General features: G+C 38.8%; 1 protein-coding gene across 8 annotated transcripts in view; it reads left to right on the forward strand.

Annotated features, from left to right (window-relative positions):
- LOC126284945 (DNA ligase 4-like) overlaps nt 1-26,224 on the forward strand; it is a 616,842-nt gene that overhangs the window by 551,729 nt on the left and 38,889 nt on the right. For all 8 annotated transcript variants that reach the window (XM_049984217.1, XM_049984218.1, XM_049984213.1 and 5 more), the window contains one exon: nt 1,434-1,705. In XM_049984217.1, coding sequence (XP_049840174.1) covers nt 1,434-1,705 — 272 coding nt within the window. The remainder of the gene's footprint in view (nt 1-1,433; nt 1,706-26,224) is intronic.

Below are 26,224 nucleotides of genomic sequence, written 5' to 3' on the forward strand. Positions count from 1 at the left end.
TAAAATCATACAATGAAATAAGACCCATTCTTCTGACATTTTGCCCACTGCACCTAGACTATCATGTTGTTGCATCGTCTGCTCCCCCACACCTCAAATGGTCAGACCTTATGGTCCTTCTGCATCTATAGCTGGCAAAACATACCCTATCAAAGGGAGAGCCACCTATGGAATGATACATATTATGTACAAGCTGTTATGTAAACACTGTTCCGCTTCTACATTGATATGACTGCTACCAAGTCATCAGTTAGGATGAATGGACATAGACAGACGGTGTATAATAGCAACACACAATATGCAGTTGCAGAGCAAGCCCTATAACATGACAGTCACAATCTCAGTGTCTGTTTCACCGCACGGGCCCTCTGGATTCTTCGCCCTGACACCAGTTTCTCAGAGCTCCACAACTGGGAATTGGCATTACAACATGTCCTTGGTTCCCACTATGCAGCTGGCCTTAGTTTATCTTAATTTCTTTTCTCTCAACATTTCTTCTCAGTGACTATTCATTTCTTCCCTCCCTTTTAGTTTTTTATACCTTTTATTTTCTGACCCCTCTGTTTTCCTCTGCCCCCAAACTCCACCTGCCTGACATGTATATTGCACTCAGTTTTCCATGCTTGTTAACTCTTGTGCTTTTGTCAGTAATCTTTGTCTTTCTTAGTAATCTATCTCCCACCTTTAAGCTCTCCGTGTTTCAAATATCACCCAGTGCAATCCACAGCAATCAATATTTTCTTCTCATCCCAACCAGTAAGTTTCCCCTGACCCAGGGTTCTGGCCAACGTTTCCCTAACTCTCCACATTTCCTGAACTCACCAGTCCTCCTCCTTCATCCCCTCTTCCTTCCTCCTTCATCCCCTCTTCCTTCCCCTTCAGTCCTTCTGCAAGAAGGAGGAGCCACTTCGTCTGAAAACTTGCACATTTCTTTAATTTTATGTGTATTTTCTGCTGTTGTTGCCTGATGAGTATATTTGTTGATCTGTGAGATCTTTGCATTTAGTGGGACAATATATGTTGGTACAATTGTGTTGTGGAGACTATTTGACTTCCTTTTTATTTATGAGACTGATCTTTGAGTAAAAATACTTTTTGTTTACAAAGGCATAAAAACAATCTTTCCTTCCTGGTTTTGAAGTCAAGTCTTTGGGAGAACAGAATGGGTCACTGGTACTGAGATACAACAATCAATCTGTATAGTGACCAACAGATGCATTGTTATAAACAGCCCTGTCTCATTTCACACGCTACCTGCTAGTCTCCAAAACACCATAAGTACAGATCCCAAGAGCATCATTGCACATTTTCCCAGAGTCTTTTGACTGGCTTGATGTGGTCTACCACAACAATACTTAGTCTGTATTGTGAAAATTTAGAAATATTATTTTTGTTAGTTTTACAGTGTATTCAGTAGTTATTTATTTTTGCAGGTCCTTCTACATTTTGTGTGCTAGCTGCCGAAAAAAACATTCGAGTACAAAGTCATTCCAATTCAAAGCAGTACAATGTTATACACACAGAATGGCTTTTAAATAGTGTAGCAAGTCACAAGCTACTTCCATGGACTCCTCAAAATATTATTAGTGTGACTCCAGAAACTGAAAGAGAAATAATGTTGCAATATGATGTATTTGGTGACAGTTATACTGAAATATCCACTAAAGAAAACTTGAAAGAACTGTTATCAAAACTGGAATCTAAGGTCAGTTTGACATTTTGAGGATTAGTTTTTTGCTTCTTCTATTTCTTTTTTCTTTTTTTATTGTTGATGAATGAATGAGTCATATCATGTATAGAACATTTGCACACATTATTATAATGATGTATAATGTCTCAGTTTCCAAATCATTAATGTATGATATGGGTTCATTATGAACATCTTAGGATTAAGCATTAGGAAGTCTTTTCTGAAGCTGTTTGTCTGGAATGTAGCCTTGTACGGAAGTGAAACGTGGACAAGAAGAGAATAGAAAATTTTGAAAAAGAAATAGTGATACGGAAGAATGCTGAAAATTAAGTGGGTTGATTTGATAACTAATGAAGAGGTACTGAATCAAATTGGGGAAAACAAAAAAAAAGGTATCAGCTGATAGGACACATCCTGAGGCATCAAGAGATCATGAAGTTTGTAATGGAGGGAAATGTGAGTGGTAAACATTGTAGAGGGATACTGAAGCTGCACTACAATAAGCAGTTTGAAATATAAGTAGGGTGCTGTAGTTATGTAGAGATGAACAGACCTGTGCAGTATGGACTAGAGCAGGATGAGCTGCATCAAACCAGTCTCCTGGCTGATAACAACAATATCAGTGACTATTAACAGATAAATTTACTGAACAGTAGAAATCATTAGTGATATTGCACATTATTATTATTATTATTATTATTATGTTGGTATTATTCTGGTGTATTTGTTACCTGCATTCATAAGTATAATGCCTGATGAAATGTTATGGAGGCTTTTGGTTTCATTTGGTGCAATATCTGTTATGACCTACATAGTGTGTAAATAAGAGAGAGTCTAACATTATTACAACATTGGAAGTAATCTTCTGGAATCTGTTATTACCAGAGCCATAACTGGGATCAACAGATTGCTAGAGGAATCTGTACTGTGTGCTGTACTGGGGAAATTTTGTGATAGTTAACACATGAGAATATGATTTTAGAGCAATTTTCCTATTAAGTCCTATAAGGCAGCATATAAGGTTTGTTATTTAATTGCATAAAGTTTTACTATCAGTGAAATTTAAACTAATACAAAAATATCGAGAATTTAACCTAAAAAAAATATTGTCTTTTTTGACTTAAAAATCATTAACCAAAAAAATCATTATAGATTTTGGCTGATGATGATGTTCCTCAGCAACCTATCAAAAATAAGTACAACATTTATAGGACAAATTTAATTTGTGGCGAGCGAGAGGACAATTTATCAGAATAGAGTAGAGTCCATGCTACATTATGACAGGGATGTGGCTTATCACCACCCTTGTTTATTGTTTATATGAATAAAGTTGTCCAAGAGTGGAGGTAAATGCCATATAGCTTCATTAAAATCAGCAGAATCATAAAACTAGATGCTTTACCTTCTGCCAATTATTTAGCTCTTAAGTCATCTTCAGAGAATAACCTGCAGCATTCTGTACACAGTGAACAGAGTACACCTGAAGAATATAGGAAGGACATTAACACAAAAAAGGCCTTCTGTGGAAGATACCCAATACAAAGTGAGATCTATTTGAAAAAGAAAACTGTGGAAAGAGTGAACACATTCACATGTTGTGGCTGTGAACAATTCTTTCTGGAAGAAATAGACTTGATGAAAAAATCACCAGCTATACAAAAACAGTGGGAGTCATTAATATGATAATAAAACCTTCCCTTGCTAAGGGGCACACTGAAATACACTATTATAAGATCATAACAAGACCTGTGCTGTGCTACGGCAGTGAAGCCTGGTTAGAGTAGTGCTTCGAGAATTTTGGCATAAATTTTAGAACTGCTTGGCTTTCCCCCATCTCAAACACACAATATTTTAGATGTGAGTGGGGGAAAGGAACCCTATCTACTGCACATCACCTGTCTGTGTATGGAGGTCCAAAGTTTGTCGTACGAAGACAGTACACATGGTGGTCGAATGGCACTGACAATTACTTGTTGATCAGTCCATGGAAGTCGTAATAAAAGCACACGGCAGCACCAAGGAACTTCTGTGTTACGCTGTGCTGTTGTGTAACTGTGACTATTGTTAGTGGCGAAAGAACTGTTGAGTGGAAAAAGATTTTTAGTAACTTTTAACCTGAACTTGCTAGGGGCAAGACATGTGTACGATTCCTGTATAATAGAGTCGTGGTTATCAAGCCAACTCTGTTGTAAATGTAACTTAATTGTTTCTAATGTGAGATGACATGGGTGACTTACAAGAAGTCAATTGTTTATGTGAGAAGCGTGTATTTTGTTCTTTGTGGAAGTTCAAATATACTGATAGTTGTTGAAAAGTATTCTTTGAGTACCTCATTATTTCACAAAGAGAGAGAGAGAGTCTTAAAGGTTCCTGTGACTAGCATCTTTCTTCAGAGAAGGAGTTTGTAGAGATTGTAGAAGCCTTCTATTCAGAGAAAAGTATCGGCTGCACATTCTCAAATACATCAACTCATGTAAGAGAAGTGGGGAGTTTGCACATACACTTCACACACTCATAGTCATCAAAAACATTAGAACTTGGTGACCGTGACAGGACCAAAGAAAAAACAGAATTTTAAGATGAAAATGAGAGAAAAAGCTGTCAAGTGTTGCCATAGCAACCGAGCATAACAAGGCAAAAGAACCAATTCATGGATTTGTATTCTGCCTAAATATCAGATGGAGAGAATTTGTAAACGTAAATAAGTGAGAAAACCTCAACAAGAAAAACCGGAGAGAAGATATTGGCATATTAGACTAAGAAGAGATATGCCTAGAGTGATATGACTAAGAAGATCTGATGTGGGGAGTGCACAGTTAGAGCACATTGTGGGTATGGAGACACAGAAACCAGCATCTTACGCCACCAGCACCAGTAGCTGTTCACCGGTGTTCACCTACAGCTACATCCGTTCACCAATACCTAGTGGAAACCAACAACCAAGGCCACTGGCACCAGTTGTTGTTCAGTGTTCCTGAATACATGTCTGCTCAACTACACAGCCCAAATTCTATGCTGTGGGAGCGTAAAGCAGAACTTTATTGTATTAATACAATGTGGTATAAACCATTGAATGAAAATTTAGTGTAGCTATTATATTTAAAGTTAATTTTTAAATGCTCACAAGGGCTAAAGCTTGTAAAATTATGGATCAGGAACAGCAAGTTGGAGAAACTTCAGAACCAGGCATGGCTATGAAAATTAGTAAAGAAGGGCCATACTGGTCTGAGTTAGTAAATCTAATCAAGCTCAAAATGCTACTTTAAGAAAGGAACTAAGTGCAACTTTAATAAGTTAAAAAATAGATACTGAGAGTCTTATGTTAGACTCATTAATGCTCAATTAAACAAAGCTTTAAATGCTCAGAGTCTGCAGTTAAATTCTAAACTAGATGCACAGAGTGCAACTTTAAATAGAGAACTAGACTCGGTGAAGTCCCAACTGAATGACCAAACAACAAATTTAGGATTGTTAAATGTTAAAGTCAACTCAGAGAGCAAAGAATTCGGTAATGTATGCAAAGACATGGATCATTTAAAGACTGAATTTGACACCTTGAATCATAAAGTAGAGAATTTGAAAATAGACTTAAAGAAGGAATTAACCAATTAATTGGAAAGTCATGTAAATCAACTGTTAACTGACTTTAGTCAGAAACAGAATGATCAATTACAAGATTTAGCAAAAAAGTTAGAATTTGATGTTGAGGAAAAATGTAATACTGTAGAATCATAAATCAATGAAAAGTTAGGATCATTTGAAAATATATTCAATGTTAAGTTTGATGCTGTAAAACACAGATTGCATACTTTGAAAAGCAATAGAAGTAATTAACCGATAATCCAATGACAAATTACAGGTGTAAGTAAGTGAGTGGATAATGCAGAAAGAAGCTTCCAATAGAAGATAGCAAACTCTGCTATAGTAAATATAAGTAGTTTGGAGAAACAATTTGAAGGGTTATAGATTGAAAAGTCACCATGAGAATTACATCTGGAAACGTGTCACCTATTGTTTCTTCTGGACTTTCAGATACCCAAAAAGTTATAGATGACTTGTGGAAAGAATTCAATCTTATCTAGGACAAAGCGAAAAAATGGACAACTTCATCTAATGTTGCGTTAACCAGTGAAGTAGTTATTTGCAATGGGGAGCAAATTCAAGGTTATTGAGACAATTTCCTAAATTCAAGCCCGATGGAGATGTGCACCCAACACATTTCTTAAAAAGGTTTAACCAAGCTCTGCCAAAAGATTGGGAAGACTCTAAAAAGATCGAATTTGCTGTGGATTACCTTCTAGGAGAAGCCTCCAAATTGGGAACCATAAATATTGAGAACTTTTCCTCTTGATTTTCGAAAAAAGTTTATAGAGAAGTGCCCAGGAAAAAATAATATCAGATTTGTGGGACCCGAAATACTGCAGTAATATTTGGGGTGCCATGAGAAAGTATTTTGATTGGCGTCTAAGATGGGCAAAGTACTTAGATAAGCTGATGGAGGAAGAAGGATTAGTGCAGATTATCATTAGACGATTACCCATATATGCGAGGAAAGGTATCATATGTAGTGGAAGACGGTAGAAGAGTTGTTGTCTTTTGTAGATGCACTTGATGCATTGTATAAGGACTGCAATGGAAACTTGCACCAATGTGAACATCCGAACTACAAAAGGAATAGTGGGAATAATTTCAAAAAGCATGAAGACAACCTAGCTTGAGTACACCAGTGCAATAGAGAACATGGTAACGGCAATTACCAGAAGAAGCATCCACCTTCGAATTTAGGTCCTGTAACTGTGCAGGAATTTGTACCAAGTAATAATAGAGCACGGAGTGGTAATGTAGTATCTCAGTTCACTAACTAGCCTGTGATTACTAATAATGAGGAAAACATGTTGCAGTCTGGATCCAGGGTCAGGGCCCAGGTCATAGAGATCACTAGGAGGCCTGGTTAATGATAAGCATGTTAATTTCAAGCACAGAATACCTACAAAAGAATGGTTACTGCTAGAAGAACCAATCCCAGTTACCAACAATGTGCAAACTATAATAGTACGGACTGTGGAATCTCCTGAAGTTAACATATTTATAGACTCAGGGAGTAAAGTATCACTCATATCTAGTGCATTCTTTAATTTATTACAGACTAAATGGCACTTACCACTATTGCCAGTAACTGGAGTTTACATAGTTGGTATAACTGGAACAGAAAGTAAAGTAGTGAAACACGAAACCCAAGTGAACTGCAGTGTTGGAAATATCTTATTTTGTCAAACACTTGTAATAGTAGAAAATGTTGATAAGATGTATTATTTGGTTGAGATTGGTTATTAGAATTTAAAGTCATCTTAAATTTTGAGGAAAATCCTCTTTGCTTTGGTAAAAGGAACTGTTTTGGGTATCGTTTGTGACAGACAGCTACATTGGTAAACAAACAACGGAATGTTAGTGTCCGTGATTAACAGCTACAGCACAAGTGTCAGCAGAGATCGATAATGTAGGTCCAGGAACACAATGAACTGTCATACAAGACAAAGATAACGAGTCACTAATGTTAACCGAACAACAAACACGAGATTTATGTAAAATTTTAATGGAGTATGAAGTAGTGTTCTATGATTGTCCCAGTAACATCAGTGACTATATTTGTAAATTCAAAATCAAAGATGACACTCCATTCTCTTGTAAGCCGTATCCAATACCAATAAGTTGGAAAGAAACTGTGAGGGAGGAAATCAACAAAATGGTTGATGAAAATATAATAGAACATAGCTCCAGTGTCATGAATAACCCTTTGGTAGTGGTGAAAAAAGCTACAGGTGAGGTACAATTAGTGTTAGAAACGTTGACATTGAATAAGCATAAGAGACAGACTGATTAACATGGATGAATTGTTATCCAAATTAGAGAAAGCAAGGCTTTTTAGCACGATGACCTGACTGTGGGATATTGGCAAATTAGGTTACATCCAGAATCAATAAAGTATACAGCATTTATTTGATGGTAAATCATATCATTTCAATGTATTGCCATTCAGACATAATATTTCTGTATCCATATTTATATGTGCACTGGATGAAGCATTAGGGAGAAATTTATTGAAGGATTTAATAATATGTGTAGATGATATCCTAATAATATCAACTACTTGGGAAGAACATTGTCTGACCTTATGCAGATCTCTGAAAAGATTTAAAGAGAAAGGTATTACAGTGAAACTGTCTAAATCATACTTTGCACACCAAGAGCTTAAGTTTTTAGGTCATATTGTAGTAGTGCAGGGAACTAAACTGGACCCTGAATGCATTAAAGATATTAAAGTGTGTCCACACCCAAGAAATATAAGACAGTTGAAGGGTTTTATAGGAATGGCTAGATACTATCGATAGTATATATGAGGACACAAACAAAATGATCCGAAAATTTTACATTCATTAAGGAAGGGAGTACCATGGATTTGAATCAAGAAGCAAATGATGCGTTTGAAAAGGTCAGAAGTGCACTTGTTGAATCACCCATATTACATCATCTGGTTATTGGCGAACCATTTAAAATTTCAACAGACGCATCTGATTACAGTATTGCTGCAGAACTTTTCCAAGGAGAGTGGGGTCTAAATAGCGTAGAACACCAAACCATAGCTTGTGCTAGCCATAGTCTAAATAAGCATGAACTGAATTACATAGCTACTGAAAAAGAACTATTGTTGATTGTATGGAGTAACCAAAAATTTCAGACACTAGGATGGAAGTAATGGAAGACGCACTTGTGTGGTACGTTCATACAGGATATGGACACTTTGGAATCAAAAAGTGTATAGCCCATATGAATAAGTTTTATTATATTAAGAAGCTAGGGCATGAACCATGGACCTTGCTGTTGGTGGGGAGGCTTGCGTGCCTCAGCGATACAGATGGCCGTACCGTAGATGCAACCACAATGGAGGGGTATCTATTGAGAGGCTAGACAAACGTGTGGTTCCTGAAGAGGGGCCGTAGCCTTTTCAGTAGTTGCAGTGGCAACGGTCTGGATGATTGACTGATCTGGCCTTGTAACCCTAACCAAAACAGCCTTGCTGTATAGTCCCCCATTTGGTTCTCTGGGCAGGGACTACTCAAGAGGACGTCGTTATCAGAAGAAAGAAAACTGGCGTTCTATGGATCGGAGCATGGAATGTCAGATCCCTTAATAGGCCAGGTAGGTTAGAAAATTTAAAGGAGGAGATGGATAGATTAAAGTTAGATATAGTGGGAATTAGTGAAGTTTGGTGGCAGGAGGAACAAGACTATTGGTCAGGTGAATACAGGGTTATAAATACAAAATCAAATTGGGGTATTGCAGGAGTAGGTCTAATAATGAATAAAAAAAATAGGAGTGCAGGTAAACTACTACAAACAGCATAGTGAACGCATTATTGTGGCCAAGATAGACACGAAGCCCATGCCTACTACAGTAGTACAAGTTTATATGCCAACTATCTCTGCAGATGATGAATAAATTGATTAAATGTATGATGAGATAAAAGAAATTATTCAGGTAGTGAAAGAAAATGAAAATTTAATAGTCATGGGTGACTGGAATTCGGGAGTAGGAAAAGGGAGAGAAGGAAACATAGTAGGTGAATATGGATTGGGGGTAAGAAATGAAAGAGGAAGCTGTCTGGTAGAATTTTGCACAGAACATAACTTAATCATAGCTAACACTTGGTTCAAGAATCATAAAAGAAGGTTGTATACATGGAACAATCTTGGAGATACTAGAAGGTATCAGATAGATTATATAATGGTAAGACAGAGATTTAGGAACCAGGTTCTAATTTGTAAGACATTTCCAGGTGCAGATGTGGACTCTGACCACAATCTATTGGTTATGAACTGTAGATTAAAACTAAAGAAACTGCAAAAAAGTGGGCATTGAAGGAGATGGGACCTGGATAAACTGATTAAACCAGAGGTTGTACAGAGTTTCAGGAAGAGCATAAGGGAATAATTGACAAGAATTGGGGAAAGAAATACAGTAGAAGAAGAATGGGCAGCTTTGAGGGATGAAGTAGTGAAGGTAGCAGCAGAGGATCAACTAGGTAAAAAGACAAGAGCTAGTAGAAATCCTTGGGTGACAGAAGAAATATTGAATTTAATTGATGAAAGGAGAAAATATAAAAATGCAGTAAATGAAGCAGGCAAAAAGGAATACAAACACCTCAAAAATGAGATTGACAGGAAGTGCAAAATGGCTAAGCAGGCATGTCTAGAGGACAAATGTAAGGATGTAGAGGCTTATCTCACTAGGGATAAGATAGATACTGCCTACAGGAAAATTAAAGAGCCCTTTGGAGAAAAGAGAACCACTTGCATGAATGTCAAGAGCTATGATGGAAATCCAGTAATAAGCAAATAAGGTGAAGCAGAAAGGTGGAAGAAGTATATAGAGGGTCTGTACAAGGGTGATGTACTTGAGGACAATATCATGGAAGTGGAAGAGAATGTAGATGAAGATGAAATGGGAGATACGATACGGCGTGAAGAGTTTGACAGATCACTGAAAGACCTGAGTCAAAAGAAGGCCCCAGGAGTTGACAACATTCCATTAGAACTACTGAAGGCATGGGAGAGCCAGTCCTGACAAAACTCTACCATCTGGTGAGTAAGATGGATGAGACAGGCGAAATACCCTCAGACTTCAAGAAGAATATAATAATTCCAATCCCAAAGAAAGCAGGTGTTGACAGATGTGAAAATTACCGAACTATCAGTTTAATAAGTCACAGCTGCAAAATACTATTACAAATTCTTCGTAGAAGAATGAAAAACTGGTAGAAGCTGACCTCGGGGAAGATCAGTTTGGATTCCATAGAAATATTGGAACACATGAGGCAATACTGACCTTACGACTTATCTTAGAAGAAAGATTAAGGAAAGGCAAACTTACATTTCTGGAATTTGTAGACATAGAGAAAGCTTTTGACAATGCTGACTGGAATACTCTCTTTCAAATTCTAAAGGTGGCAGGGGTAAAATACATGGAGCAAAAGGCTATTTACAATTTGTACAGAAACCAGATGGCAGTTATAAGAGTCGAGGGACATGAAAGGGAAGCAGTGGTTGGTAAGGGAGTGAGACAGGGTTGTAGCCTCTTCCCGATGTTATTCAATCTGTATATCAAGCAAGCAGTAAAGGAAACAAAAGTAAAATTCAGACTAGGTATTAAAATTCATGGAATAGAAATAAAAAGTTTGAGGTTCGCTGATGACATCGTAATTCTGTCAGAGACAGCAAAGGACTTGGAAGAGCAGATGAACAGAATGGATAGTGTCTTGAAAGGAGGATATAATATGAACATCAACAAAAGCAAAACGAGGATAATGGAATGTAGTCGAATTAAGTTGGGTGATGCTGAGGGAATTAGATTAGGAAATGAGACAATTAAAGTAGTAAAGGAGTTTTGCTATTTTGGGAGCAAAATAACTGATGATGGTGGAAGTAGAGAAGATAGAAAATGTAGACTGGCAATGGCAAGGAAAGCGTTTCTGAAGAAGATAAATTTGTTAACGTCGAGTATAGATTTAAGTGTCGGGAAGTCATTTCGCAAAGTATTTGTATGGAGTGTAGCCATGTATTGTAGTGAAACATGGACAATAATTAGTTTGGACAAGAAGAGAATAGAAGCTTTTGAAATGTGGTGCTACAGAAGCATGCTGAAGGTTAGATGGTTAGATCACATAACTAATGAGGAGGTATTGAATAGAATTGGGAAGAAGAGGAGTTTGTGGCACAGCTTGACAAGAAGAAGGGACCGGTTGGTAGGACATGTTCTGAGGCATCAAAGGATCACAAATTTAGCATTGGAGGGCAGCTTGGATAGCAAAAATCATAGAGGGAGACCAAGAGATGAATACACGAAGCAGATTGAGAAGGATGTAGTTTGCAGTAAGTACTGGGAGATGATGAAGCTTCCACAGGATAGGGTAACATGGAGAGCTGCATCGAACCAGTCTCAGGACTGAAGACAATAACAACAACAGGTCATAAAATAACTTCTTTGATAAGAACTTGTGAAATTTGCCAGAAAGTGAAAGAGAATGATACTCATGTGAAGTACAAAATGTATCTGATTATTCGTAAGTTGTTGACAATCTCACAGCAGCTGCTTTTTTTGGACCAGTTCCAAAAGGAAAGGGAGGAGTGTCATACATTTTGGCCATCATAGAGTCTTGGTCAAAGTATGTTAAACTATATCCAATCAAAGGAGCCAATACGCAAACAGTTATACACTGTTTACAACAATACTTTCTGGAAGTACGTAAACCAAAACGGTTTCTTACGGATAGTGGCCCACAATTCATGTGTAACAAATTTTAAGAATTTCTAGCATGGGAAGCCATTCGTAAAGTTTTAATATCTGACTATAACTTGTCCTCGAATCCATGTGAACTAGTAATGAAGGGAATTGGAAAGCTATGCCATACCTACTGCCATTAGAAACATACTTTGTGGGCAATGAAAATCAAAGACTTTGAACTTACTTTAAATGAGTTACCACATTTATTGACTAGTCTGACACCATTAAAAGTAATAGGCAAAGCCTTGGTAGGAGAACCTCTGATTAAATGTTTTAATTGGCCTGAACAATCTATTGTCAATTACGAACTGAATCAGGAAATTGTTTCGAAGAACTTAGTTGAAAAGGCACAACAAAGATTAAGTAAACATAATGAAAAAGCTGTGGAACCGCAATACCAAGTTGATGACCTAGTCCTCATAAAACAGCATCTTCAAAGCTCGACACTAAAGAAAGAGACTCACAAATTTTTACAAAAATATGAAGGACCTTAGCGAGTACAAATGGTAATCCATTCCAAGACATTATTTTTAGGGGATCATACAACTGGACAGAAAAGGGAAAGTATAATATAAAGGACGTAAAGTTATTTATCCCCCAGGGACGTTAATATTCTGAGTTAACGGGGGAAGTGACGACTGTCGGATCCCGAGTTGTTTCCTGTGTTTCTTCCAAAATAGTTTTCCTGCACCAAATTCCTTTAAATCTTAAACTATTCTGTCATGTATTCCTACAATCTTAAACTATCCTGTAACCTTATATCTTAATAAACCGGATATGATAGTCAAATTTAAAAAACAATCCTAGAGAATCACAGTATAGTGTCAAAAGTCACAAAATTTTGTAGGGATTATTTGGGAAAGTTTAAATTCTATGTACAAGAACACTTTCATTTTGCCCAGAGTTCCTCCAAACTACACAAAAATACTACAATTAGTACATACTTAGGAAAGGTAGGACAAAACAGAAAGTACAATACTCAGGTGTCATGAACATCTGAAGTTTATGATTGGAAATAAAGAAGGAGTCTCACGATTCCTAAATACTAGTCAAGGTTACTAAATCACGAACAAATGCTCATGTCTAAACAAAGTAGAGTAAGAAAACAGTAAAAAGACTGTAAGCACACACCTATTTAAGAGAGTACATAGAACTGTAGTTGAAAAAAAAAAAAAAAAAAAACAGTATATAAACATGTAGAAGAAAAGTATATGGTTATGAAATGTAAAATGTTATCATGCGTGATGTACATAATGATTTTATAAAATATCGCGTGTTAGATCTGGGAGAGAGGGGGAAGGGGAGTGGGGGAAAGGAACCCTATCTACTGTGCGTCACCTGTCTGTGTGTGCAGGTGTGAAGTTTGTCGTATGAAGAAGGTACACACGGCGGTCGAATGGCACCTTCAAGTACTTGTCAGTCCATCCATGGAAATCAAAACCCAGCCTTATTTAACATAATTTTAGTTTTGAAAGATGAGTAAGAGAGTCATTTTTCAAGCATTTTAAATGGTTCCAAAATGTATGTGAAAGGTTCAAATACTTAAAGGTTTAAATTTATACAACTTCTGTGCACTCTGTTTTGTACTGAAATTAGCCTGTCAATGAACTAAAAATGTGTTTCACTTCTTCAGTATCTTCCTTTGATGTAGAGCGATGCCTTCCTGTTGAACCAATAGGAACTGGAGCACAAACAATCTCCAAAACATTATGAACAGGAAGTTAGCACTGATGGCATTGTTGCTGTCCTTCAGCTGGAAACCTATATCCAGCAGCTGGTCCATGTGGTTGTATAAAGTTCACTACAATTTCATTTAACTCATAACTGGTGTCTATAATCTCAGCAATCCACCAGTCGCAGTCATACACACCACAAACAACCCCCTTCACATGCCCAACCAAGGTGTCATATGTCAAGTGCTCCAGTAAGTTCTTGAAAGATGCCACACAAAGTTAACAATTTGCGCACTACACACATAAACAGACAACTCTTGGTGGGTGTGGAACTACCCATTTAGATCCTAGTGCATAAAAATTTGATCTTCCAATATGTGAAGTTATATTGTTGCTCATATAAATTGCAAAAGTTTATTTAATACTGCATGTCATGTACCTCTTCACTTTCACAACTTATTGGCTTTCGACATTTACAGTTATAATGTCTTTTTTGTTGGAACTCTGGTGAACAGTCCCATTTATCTTCCAGATAAAATGACTGTACTATTTGAACTTGAGCTGCTTCTACGGGATGACCATAATACAGATCTGATCTTCCAAATACTCATATTACAGACCTCACATTTCTTGATTTGTCTACCATGTACTTTGATATTGATGGTTATTGTTGTTGTGGTCTTCAGTCCAGGGACTGGTTTGATGCAGCTCTCTGTGCTACTCTATCCTGTGCAAGCTTCTTCATCTCCCAATACCTACTGCAGCCTACATCCTTCTGAATCTGTTTAGTGTATTCATCTCATGGTCTCCCTCTACGATTTTTACCCTCCACACTGTCCTCCAATACTAAATTGGTGATCCCTTGATGCCTCAGAACATGTCCGACCAACTGATCCCTTCTTCTAGTCAAGAAGTGCCATAAATTTCTCTTCTCTCCAATTCTATTAAATAGCTCCTCATTAGTTATGTGATCTGCCCATCTAATCTTCAGCATTCTTCTGTAGCACCACATTTCAAAACCTTCTATTCTCTTCTTGTCTAAACTATTTACCGTCCACATCTCACTTCCATACATGACTACTCTCCATACAAATACTTTCAGAAACAACTTCCAGACACTTAAATCTATACTCGATGTTAACAAATTTCTCTTCTTCAGAAATGCTTTCTTTGCCATTGCCAGTCTACATTTTATATTCTCTCTCATTCAACCATCATCAGTTATTTTGCTCCCCAAATAGCAAAACTCCTTTACTACTTTAATTGTCTCATTTCCTAATCTTATTCCCTCAGTATCACCCGACTTAATTTGACTACATTCCATTATCCTTGTTTTGCTTTTGTTGATGTTCATCTTATACCCTCCTTTCAAGACACTGTCCATTCCATTCAACTGCTTTTCCAAGTCCTTTGCTGTCTCTGACAGAATTACAATGTCATCGGCAAACCTCAAAGTTTTTATTTCTTCTCCCTGGATTTTAATACCTACTCCGAATTTTTCTTTTGTTTCCTTTACTGCTTGCTCAATATACAGATTGAATAACATCAGGGACAGGGTACAACCCTGTCTCACTCCCTTCGCAACCGCTGCTTCCCTTTCATGCCCCTCGACTCTTATAACTGCCATCTGGTTTCTGTACAAATTGTAAATAGCTTTACGCTCCCTGTATTTGATGCCTACCACCTCCAGAATTTGAAAGAAAGTATTCCAGTCAGTATTGTCAAATCTCTAAGTCTGCACATGCTAGAAAAGTAGGTTTTCCTTTCCTTAATCTATCTTCCAGAATAAGGTGTAGGGTCAGTATTGCTTCGCATGTTCCAACATTTCCACAGAATCCAAACTAATCTTCCCCGAGGTTGGCTTCTACCAGTTATTCCATTCATCTGTAAAGAATTCATGTTAGTATTTTGCTGCCATGACTTATTAAATTGATAGTTCGGTAATTTTCACATCTGTCATCCCCTGCTTTCCTTGGGATTGGAATTATTATATTCTTCTTGAAGTCTGGGGATATTTCTCCTGTCTCATACACCTTGCTCACCAGATGGTAGAGTTTTGTCAGGGCTGGCTTCCCAAGGCTATCAGTAGTTCTAATGGAATGTTGTCTACTCCCAGGGCCTTGTTTTGACTCAGGTCTTTCTCTGTCAAACTCTTCACGCAGTATCGTATCTCCCATTTCGTCTTCTTCTACATTCTCTTCCATTTCCATAATATTTTCCTCAAGTACATAGTCCTTGTACAGACCCTCTATATACTCCTTCCACCTATTTGCTTTCCCTTCTTTGCTTAGAACTGGGTTTCCATCTGAGCTGTTGATTTCATACAAGTGGCTCTCTTTTCTCCGAACGTCTCTTTAATTTTCCTGTAGGCAGTATCTATCTTACCCATAGTGAGAGAAGCCTCTACATCCTTACATTTGTCCTCAAGCCATCCCTGCTTAACCATTTTACACTTCCTGTCGACCTCTTTTTTGAGATGTTTGTATTCCTCTTTGCCTGCTTCATTTACTGCATTTTTATATTTTCTCCTTTCATCAATTAAATTCAATATCTCTTCTGTTACCCAAGGATTTTTAGTAGCGCTCTTCTTTTTACCTACTTGAGCCTCTCCTGCCTTCACTATGTCATCTCTCAAAGCTACCAATTCTTCTTCTACTGTATTTCTTTCCCCCATTCTTGTCAATCATTCCGTAATGCACTCCCTGAAGCTCTCTACCACCTCTGGTTCTGTCAGTGTATACAGGTCCCATCTCCTTAAATTCCCACCTTTTTGCAGTTTCTTTAGTTTTAATCTACAGTTCATAACCAATATATTGTGGTCAGAGCCCACATCTGCACCTGGAAATGTCATACAATTTAAAACGTGGTTCCTAAGTCTGTGTCTTAACAATATACAATATGTCTGAAACTTTTCAGTATATCCAAGCATCTTCCATGTATACAACTTTGTTTCATGATTCTTTAACCAGCTATTAGCTATGATTAAGTTATGCTCTGTGCAAAATTCTACCAGGCAGCTTCCTCTTTCATTCCTTGCCCCCATTCCATATTCATGTACTACATTTCCTTCTCTTCCTTTTCCTACTATCGAATTCCTATCACCCATTACTATTAAATTTTTGTCTCCCTTCACTATTTGAATAATATCTTTTACCTCATCAGACATTTCATCAATCTCTTCATCGTCTCCGGAGCTAGTTGGCATATAAACTTGTACTACTGTCGTAGTCATGGGCTTCGTGACTATCTTGGCCGCAATAATGCATTCGCTATGCTGTTTGTAGTAGCTTACTCGCATTCCTTTTTATTATTATTATTATTATTATTATTATTATTATTATTATTATTAAACCTACTCCTGCATTACCCTTATTTGATTTTGTATTTATAACCCTGTATTCACCTAACCAATAGTCTTGTTACTCCTGCCACCGAACTTCACCAATTCCCACTATATCTAACTTTAACCTATCCATCTCCCTTTTTAAATTTTCTAACCTACCTGCCCAATTAAGGCATCTGACATTCCATGTACCAATCTGTAGAATGCTAGTTTTCTTTCTCCTGATGACGATGTACTCCTGAATAGTCTCTTGCCTAGAGATCAGTTTTGCTGTAGTGTATTCATCAATAGCTTTAGTAATTCCTCTGTGCTTTCTTGATGCATAGAGTTTATGACTTAACTTCACTGACCAGAATTTGTTAAGAGGACTAACACCTATCTCTGTAGTTGAATGATTCAGGGTATTTAATTTTTCATCTATTGATGCAAAATCTACATCATCTGCACCATAGGAGGCTTCATCTTGTACAGATACTATCATTGTTGTTATTCTGTCAAAACATTTAGAACACAAAAAGTCGTCACTGGAAACATCTTCACTTTGGAACAGAGTCTTCAAATGAGAACACTTATTCCCAACCCAATTTTATATATATATATATAAACATATTAAAAACAAAGATTCCAAAACTTACAAAGCGGGAAAGCGCCGGCAGACAGGCACATGAACAAAACACACAAACACACACACACAGAATTACTAGCTTTCGCAACCGATGGTTGCTTCTTCAGGAAGGAGAGGGAAAGACGAAAGGATGTGGGTTTTAAGGGAGAGGGTAAGGAGTCATTCCAATCCCCCAATCCCGGGAGCGGAAAGACTTCCCTTAGGGGAAAAAAAGGACAGGTGTATACTCGCACACACACACACACACACACACACACACACACACACACACACACACACACACACACACACACATATCCATCCGCACATACACAGACACAAGCAGACATCTGATGTCTGCTTGTGTCTGTGTATGTGCGGATGGATATGTGTGTGTGTGTGTGTGTGTGTGTGAGTGTACATCTGTCCTTTTTTTCCCCCAAGGGAAGTCTTTCCGCTCCCGGGATTGGAATGACTCCTTACCCTCTCCCTTAAAACCCACATCCTTTCGTCTTTCCCTCTCCTTCCTGAAGAAGCAACCATCGGTTGCGAAAGCTAGCAATTCTGTGTGTGTGTTTGTGTGTGTTGTTCATGTGCCTGTCTGCCGGCGCTTTCCCGCTTGGTAAGTCTTGGAATCTTTGTTTTTAATATATATATATATATATATATATATATATATATATATATATATATATATATATATATTAAAAATAAAGATTCCAAGACTTACCAAGCGGGAAAGCGCCGGCAGACAGGCACATGAACAAAACACACAAACACACACACACAGAATTACGAGCTTTCGCAACTGGCAGTTGCTTCGTCAGGAAAGAGGGAAGGAGAGGGAAAAATGAAAGGATGTGGGTTTTAAGGGAGAGGGTAAGGAGTCATTCCAATCCCGGGAGCGGAAAGACTTCCCTTAGGGGAAAAAAAGGACAGGTGTACACTCGCACACACACACACACATATCCATCCTGACGAAGCAACTGCCAGCCGCGAAAGCTCGCAACTCTGTGTGTGTGCCCGTGCGCCCCGCTCACGCGCCCGCCCGCCGGCGCCCTCCCGCTTGGTATAATATATTAAAAATAAAGATTCCAAGACTTACCAAGCGGGAAAGCGCCGGCAGACAGGCACACGAACAAAACACACAAACACACACACAGAACCACAAGCCCCCGCAACCGGCAGCCGCCTCGTCAGGAAGGAAGGAAGGAGAGGGAAAAATGAAAGGGTGTGGGTTTTAAGGGAGAGGGTAAGGAGTCATTCCAATCCCGGGAGCGGAAAGACTTCCCTTAGGGGAAAAAAAGGACAGGTATACACTCGCACACACACACACACACATATCCATCCGCACATACACAGACACAAGCAGACATATTTAAAGGCAAAGAGTTAAGGGCAGAGATGTCAGTCGAGGCGGAAGTACAGAGGCAAAGAAGTTGTTGAAAGACAGGTGAGGTATGAGCGGCGGCAACTTTCAACAACTTCTTTGCCTCTGTACTTCCGCCTCGACTGACATCTCTGCCCTTAACTCTTTGCCTTTAAATATGTCTGCTTGTGTCTGTGTATGTGCGGATGGATATGTGTGTGTGTGTGTGCGAGTGTACACCTGTCCTTTTTTTCCCCTAAGGGAAGTCTTTCCGCTCCCGTGATTGGAATGACTCCTTACCCTCTCCCTTAAAACCCACATCCTTTCATTTTTCCCTCTCCTTCCCTCTTTCCTGACGAAGCAACTGCCAGTTGCGAAAGCTCGTAATTCTGTGTGTGTGTTTGTGTGTTTTGTTCATGTGCCTGTCTGCCGGCGCTTTCCCGCTTGGTAAGTCTTGGAATCTTTATTTTTAATATATTTTTCCCATGTGGAAGTTTCTTTCTGTTTTATTTACATCGTTATATATATATATATATATATATATATATATATATATATATATATATAAAACAGAAAGAAACTTTTTTATTTACATCGTTATATATATATATATATATTTATATATATATATATATATATATATATATATATATATATATATATATATATATATAAAACAGAAAGAAACTTCCACATGGGAAAAATATATTAAAAATAAAGATTCCAAGACTTACCAAGCGGGAAAGCGCCGGCAGACAGGCACATGAACAAAACACACAAACACACACACAAAATTACGAGCTTTCGCAACTGGCAGTTGCTTCGTCAGGAAGGAAGGAAGGAGAGGGAAAAATGAAAGGGTGTGGGTTTTAAGGGAGAGGGTAAGGAGTCATTCCAATCCCGGGAGCAGAAAGACTTCCCTTAGGGGAAAAAAAGGACAGGTGTACACTCGCACACACACACACATATCCATCCGTACATACACAGACACAAGCAGACATATTTATAGGCAAAGAGTTAAGGGCAGAGATGTCAGTCGAGGCGGAAGTACAGAGGCAAAGAAGTTGTTGAAAGACAGGTGAGGTATGAGCGGCGGCAACTTGAAATTAGCGGAGGTTGAGGCCTGGCGGATATCGAGAAGAGAGGATATACTGAAGGGCGAGTTCCCATCTCCGGAGTTCGGATAGGTTGGTGTTGGTGGGAAGTATCCAGATAACTCGGACGGTGTAACACTGTGCTAAGATGTGCTGGCCGTGCATCAAGGCATGTTTAGCCACAGGGTGATCCTCATTACCAACAAACACTGTCTGCCTGTGTCCATTCATGCGAATGGACAGTTTGTTGCTGGTCATTCCCACATAGAAAGCATCACAGTGCAGGCAGGTCAGTTGGTAAATCACGTGGGTGCTTTCACATGTGGCTCTCCCTTTGATTGTGTACACCTTCCGGGTTACAGGACTGGAGTAGGTGGTGGTGGGAGGGTGCATAGGACAGGTTTTACACCGGGGGCGGTTGCAAGGGTAGGAGCCAGAGGGTAGGGGAGGTGGTTTGGGGATTTCATAGGGATGAACCAAGAGGTTACGAAGGTTAGGTGGACGGCGGAAAGACACTCTTGGTGGAGTGGGGAGGATTTCATGAAGGATGGATCTCATTTCGGGGCAGGATTTTAGGAAGTCGTATCCCTGCTGGAGAGCCACATTCAAGGTCTGATCCAGTCCCGGGAAGTATTCTGTTACAAGTGGGGCACTTTTGGGGTTCTTCTGTGAGAGGTTCTGGGTTTGAGGGGATGAGGAAGTGGCTCTGGTTATCTGCTTCTGTACCAGGTTGGGAGGGTAGTTGCGGGATGCGAAAGCTGTTTTCAGGTTGTTGGTGTAATGGTCGAGGGATTCAGGACTGGAGCAGATTCGTTTGCCACGAAGGCCTAGGCTGTAGGGAAGGGACCGTTTGATATGGAATGGGTGGCAGCTGTCATAATGGAGGTACTGTTGCTTGTTGGTGGGTTTGATGTGGACGGATGTGTGCAGCTGGCCATTGGACAGATGGAGGTCAACATCTAGGAAAGTGGCATGGGATTTGGAGTAGGACCAGGTGAATCTGATGGAACCAAAGGAGTTGAGGTTGGAGAGGAAATTCTGGAGTTGTTCTTCACTGTGAGTCCAGATCATGAAGATGTCGTCAATAAATCTGTACCAAACTTTGGGTTGGCAGGCTTGGGTAACCAAGAAGGCTTCCTCTAAGCGACCCATAAATAGGTTGGCATACGAGGGGGCCATCCTGGTACCCATGGCTGTTCCCTTTGATTGTTGGTATGTCTGGCCTTCAAAAGTGAAGAAGTTGTGGGTCAGGATGAAGCTGGCTAAGGTGACGAGGAAAGAGGTTTTAGGTAGGGTGGCAGGTGATCGGCGTGAAAGGGAGTGCTCCATTGCAGCGAGGCCCTGGACGTGCGGGATATTTGTGTATAGGGAAGTGGCATCATGGTTACCAGGATGGTTTCTGGGGGTAACAGACTGGGTACGGATTCCAGGCGTTCGAGAAAGTGGTTGGTGTCTTTGATGAAGGATGGGAGACTGCATGTAATGGGTTGAAGGTGTTGATCTACGTAGGCAGAGATGCGTTCTGTGGGGGCTTGGTAACCAGCTACAATGGGGCGGCCAGGATGTTTGGGTTTGTGAATTTTAGGAAGTAGGTAGAAGGTGGGAGTGCGAGGTGACGGTGGGGTGAGGAGTTTGATGGAGTCAGGTGAAAGGTTTTGTAGGGGGCCTAAGGTTCTGAGGATTCCTTGAAGCTCCGCCTGGACATCAGGAATGGGATTACTTCGGCAAACTTTGTATGTAGAGTTGTCTGAAAGCTGACGCAGTCCCTCAGCCACATACTCCCGACGATCAAGTACCACAGTCGTGGAACCCTTGTCAGCCGGAAGAATGATGATGGATCGGTCAGCTTTCAGAACACGGATAGCCTGGGATTCGGCTGTGGTGATGTTGGGAGTAGGATTAAGGTTTTTCAAGAAAGATTGAGAGGCAAGGCTGGAAGTGAGAAATTCCTGTAAGGTTTGGAGAGGGTGATTTTGAGGAAGAGGAGGTGGGTCCCGCTGTGATGGAGGACGGAACTGTTGCAGGCAGGGTTCAATTTGGATAGTGTCTTGGGGAGTTGGATCATTAGGAGTGGGATCAGGATTGTTTTTCTTCGTGGCAAAGTGATATTTCCAGCAGAGACTATGAGTGTAGGACAGTAAATCCTTGACAAGGGCAGTTTGGTTGAACCTGGGAGTGGGGCTGAAGGTGAGGCCTTTGGATAGGACAGAGGTTTCGGATTGGGAGAGGGGTTTGGAGGAAAGGTTAACTACTGAATTGGGGTGTTGTGGTTCCAGATTGTGTTGACTAGAATTTTGAGGTGTTGGGGGGAGTGGAGCTGGAAGTGGGAGATTGAGTAGATGGGAGAGACTGGGTCTGTGTGCAATGAGAGGAGGTTGAGGTTTGTTGGAAAGGTTGTGGAGGGTGAGTGAGTTGCCTTTCCGGAGGTGGGAAACCAGGAGATTTCATTTTTCCCTCTCCTTCCTTCCTTCCTGACGAAGCAACTGCCAGTTGCGAAAGCTTGTAATTCTGTGTGTGTGTTTGTGTGTTTTGTTCATGTGCCTGTCTGCCGGCGCTTTCCCGCTTGGTAAGTCTTGGAATCTTTATTTTTAATATATTTTTCCCATGTGGAAGTTTCTTTCTGTTTTATATATATATATATATATATATATATATATATATATATATATATATATATATATATATATATATATATATATATTAAAAATAAAGATTCCAAGACTTACCAAGCGGGAAAGCGCCGGCAGACAGGCATATGAACAAAACACACAAACAGTGTGTGTTTGTTTGTGTGTTGTGTGTGTTGTGTGTTTTGTTCATATGCCTGTCTGCCGGCGCTTTCCCGCTTGGTAAGTCTTGGAATCTTTATTTTTAATATATTTTTCCCATGTGGAAGTTTCTTTCTGTTTTATATATATATATATATATATATATATATATATATATATAGTCAGCACATTTCTCTCTCCTGTAGCCCCAGTCAGAAGATATTTCAAACAGTCCTTTTTCATAAAACACACGGCAACGGTGTCAACTACCAAATTCCTCACAAAAACATAGAACTCACTGGATGGTCTCAGATTTCTTAGCAGCCTCTTCAGTAAACAAATTATCACTGAACAACTACAATACACAAACCTGCAATGAACTGCTACTAAAAAGAAACTGACAAGAAACTGCAACAAAGTGTAAGAAATATCTGCAACAATGAAAGTGAAAATAAATAACTGCAACAAAGACAATAGAAATAAACATTTAACAAAAAAAAATTGTTAGAAACAACTTCAGTGAAGATATACATTACCCTTGAAAGTTAAAAAAATGATTTTTTTTAAAAATAAAACCTGTCCAACTTAAAAGTGGAAGCTCTCCTTTATGGAAAAAATAGTACTACATGATACTAATCAACGGAAAAAAATGTAACTTTTCTGGATTAACATTTTTGGAAAAAAAAATTTTTCTGCAATTATAAAAAAATTCAAAAGGTGACAGTAAAAGAACTGTGACAGATATGTCCAAATGGAGGATACCATTGTAATCATAAAACAATTATCTTTCAAATAAAAAACTCTTAACAAAATATCTAGAACTGTTACAGAGATACAGCATTTTAAAAATGTCTTTGGAGGCCTGTGGGGGCAGGAATGTTTTGTAGAAATAAAAAAAAATGTTTCTTACTTACTCCTGAATTTTAACAAAATTCAATAACATCCAAGACTGTGAAGGTAAACCTCCCCTCTCCTGCCGGAAGTGTTAGTTTTCAAAATAAGTATCTTTCTGCTACTGTTTGTGTTCGTATGTGACTAGCATATTCTTAAAATATTAGGAGAACTATCTTTGACATCTTATAGTTTTTGGTTTGGTGAAATGATCTATAAAAGAAACTAACTTTGCACAGAATCAAACCTGTTTCAAACTGCCAAATTTTCATTAACAACTCTTTTAAAAGTTGTAGCAATTTTGCCAAATGCATTACTACTTTCATGAACAGAAATGCAATAATGTGAATGTAAACATATTAGAAGTACGTTTATGTCTTTAAATTTGTGTCTTCTGTTTGTATTGGTTCACATATGTTGTCATGTTGGTTTGAGAGCATAGATATATTATAACGGGAATTATCAAGACATCACAAACTTGAAGTTGATGTCAGCCAAGCTAGTTACCCCAAACATTAGCTTCTGGTGTAAATGTTTTCGTACATCACTTACGAGTGTATGAATCATTCTGTTTATAGTCTACAGTGCAAAGGAATCACATTTCTTTCATAGTGGTCTCATTCAAGAAATGTTTTGTTTTATATATACAAATTTTTGTTGCACTGTTTATTATAATTGTAGTGGTTTTATTTCTGTCAAAGTTCTTGTGGTGAACACTGTGTGAAGGGAAGATTGGAAATGAGCCAAACATACCAAATAATGTTCTCATTTATTTTCAGTGAGAGAACACACAATGAATATCAGTTTTGCCAGTCCGTATTACCGAAAATACTGGGTCACAAAAGTAATCTTTTCAGATCACGTACTTCTCTTCTTGAATCACTTTGCTGATTTTCACAGCTTTGTTCATTATTAGTATTTTGCACATTTTCTTTGTTATGGCCCACAGCTGATGTTTTCACGCTACTACAATTTTCTTGGAGCTTCTGGTCTTCAGTTTCATCCTTCAGTAAACACATCTCACTTTTTCTTTTTTACAATGTATATATCATTTAACAACACTTTTACAATTTCATCTTTTGACTGGACTGCCAATGGTATATATGCATTTTCTTCTTCTAAACAGTTGGAACATGACCACTTGAAATCATCGCATTTTTCATTCAACCAAAAGATGCATTTAACACACGGAATTTCTTTGATTACCCATTTATAATATTTCTTACATGATGCCCTGTTTAATATATTCTTTTTATGGAGTGACATGACTCGAGACTCTACACCCAACACCACTTTATGAACTATTTAAAGAACCACACACTGTAACAAAAATAAAACCTGAAATGATTCAGTGAATGGTCACCCACTGGAATCACAACTAGATAGATTCGTTAAGATTGGGGTATGAGTGGTCCCAGAAGGAAGAAGACCACCAGGACAGGTGAGAACAAGATATTATAGATGGGTAACTGTAGGATGATCTCTGACAGTTGTCAGTAGGCTGGGAACTCTGCAGTATGGATTAAATTCTAATATTTACACTGAGGGGCATATATTTTTCATAAATCTGATATTTATATTAAACATATCTTGACTCTGCCAGGGTATAGACAGCTGATACTAGCCTGTGTAATAGTTGCTGTTGTTGTTCAGTCCAAAGACTAATGCGATGGAACTTTGCATGCTTGTCTATTGTGTGCCTCTTCATCTCTGCATAACTACTGCAACTTACTTCCATCTCAACCCAAAGGGCAATCAAAAGATTTCTGTTCGCAGGTCATAGAGTCCAGAATCAGTATGCGAATGAGCCAAAAATGACATGAACTGTGAGACAATCATCCCATCTATGCATCAGTTTGAAGACACCCCTTTGGTAAAACGCAGTTGCATGAAGTAGTCCATAACTGTCTGCCATACATCCTAGTCCAGTAGGATTCATCAACCCATCAAGGCCATTCTTCGGGGGCCGAAGATGTGATAATTGGCTGGGGAGAGACCAAGACTACCGGAGGGGGGGAGGGGGTTGGCGGGGGGGAGGGGGGGGGGGTGTTTGAGTCTCTCCCACATGATTAGGCTGGCCTTCCAGATCGACTGGCATCTCTTGGCAAAGCACAACCAACACAGAACTTGGTGCAGCATTCCACAGCCAATAAAAAAATAACAACATGTTGGTTCTGTTCAGACACATTTATAGTGTCACCATAGTTCATGTTTCCACATTTATCACTTGCATGTCAGAAAGATCCACATGCCACACTGATCTGTGGGTGATGTGTCAGTACTTATATACCCACATGGATTCAATGATACATATGTGTTTGAGAGCCTACATGGACTTTTGCCACACTTCCTTTTTTGATTTGCGTTCAATTATGTGTTTCACATGTTAGAACTTTCACATTTCATTGCTATCCAACAAAATGTGTTAATAAACACTCCTGGAAATGGAAAAAA

The sequence above is a fragment of the Schistocerca gregaria genome, chromosome 8 (assembly GCF_023897955.1).
Source record: "Schistocerca gregaria isolate iqSchGreg1 chromosome 8, iqSchGreg1.2, whole genome shotgun sequence".
NCBI lineage: Eukaryota > Metazoa > Arthropoda > Insecta > Orthoptera > Acrididae > Schistocerca > Schistocerca gregaria.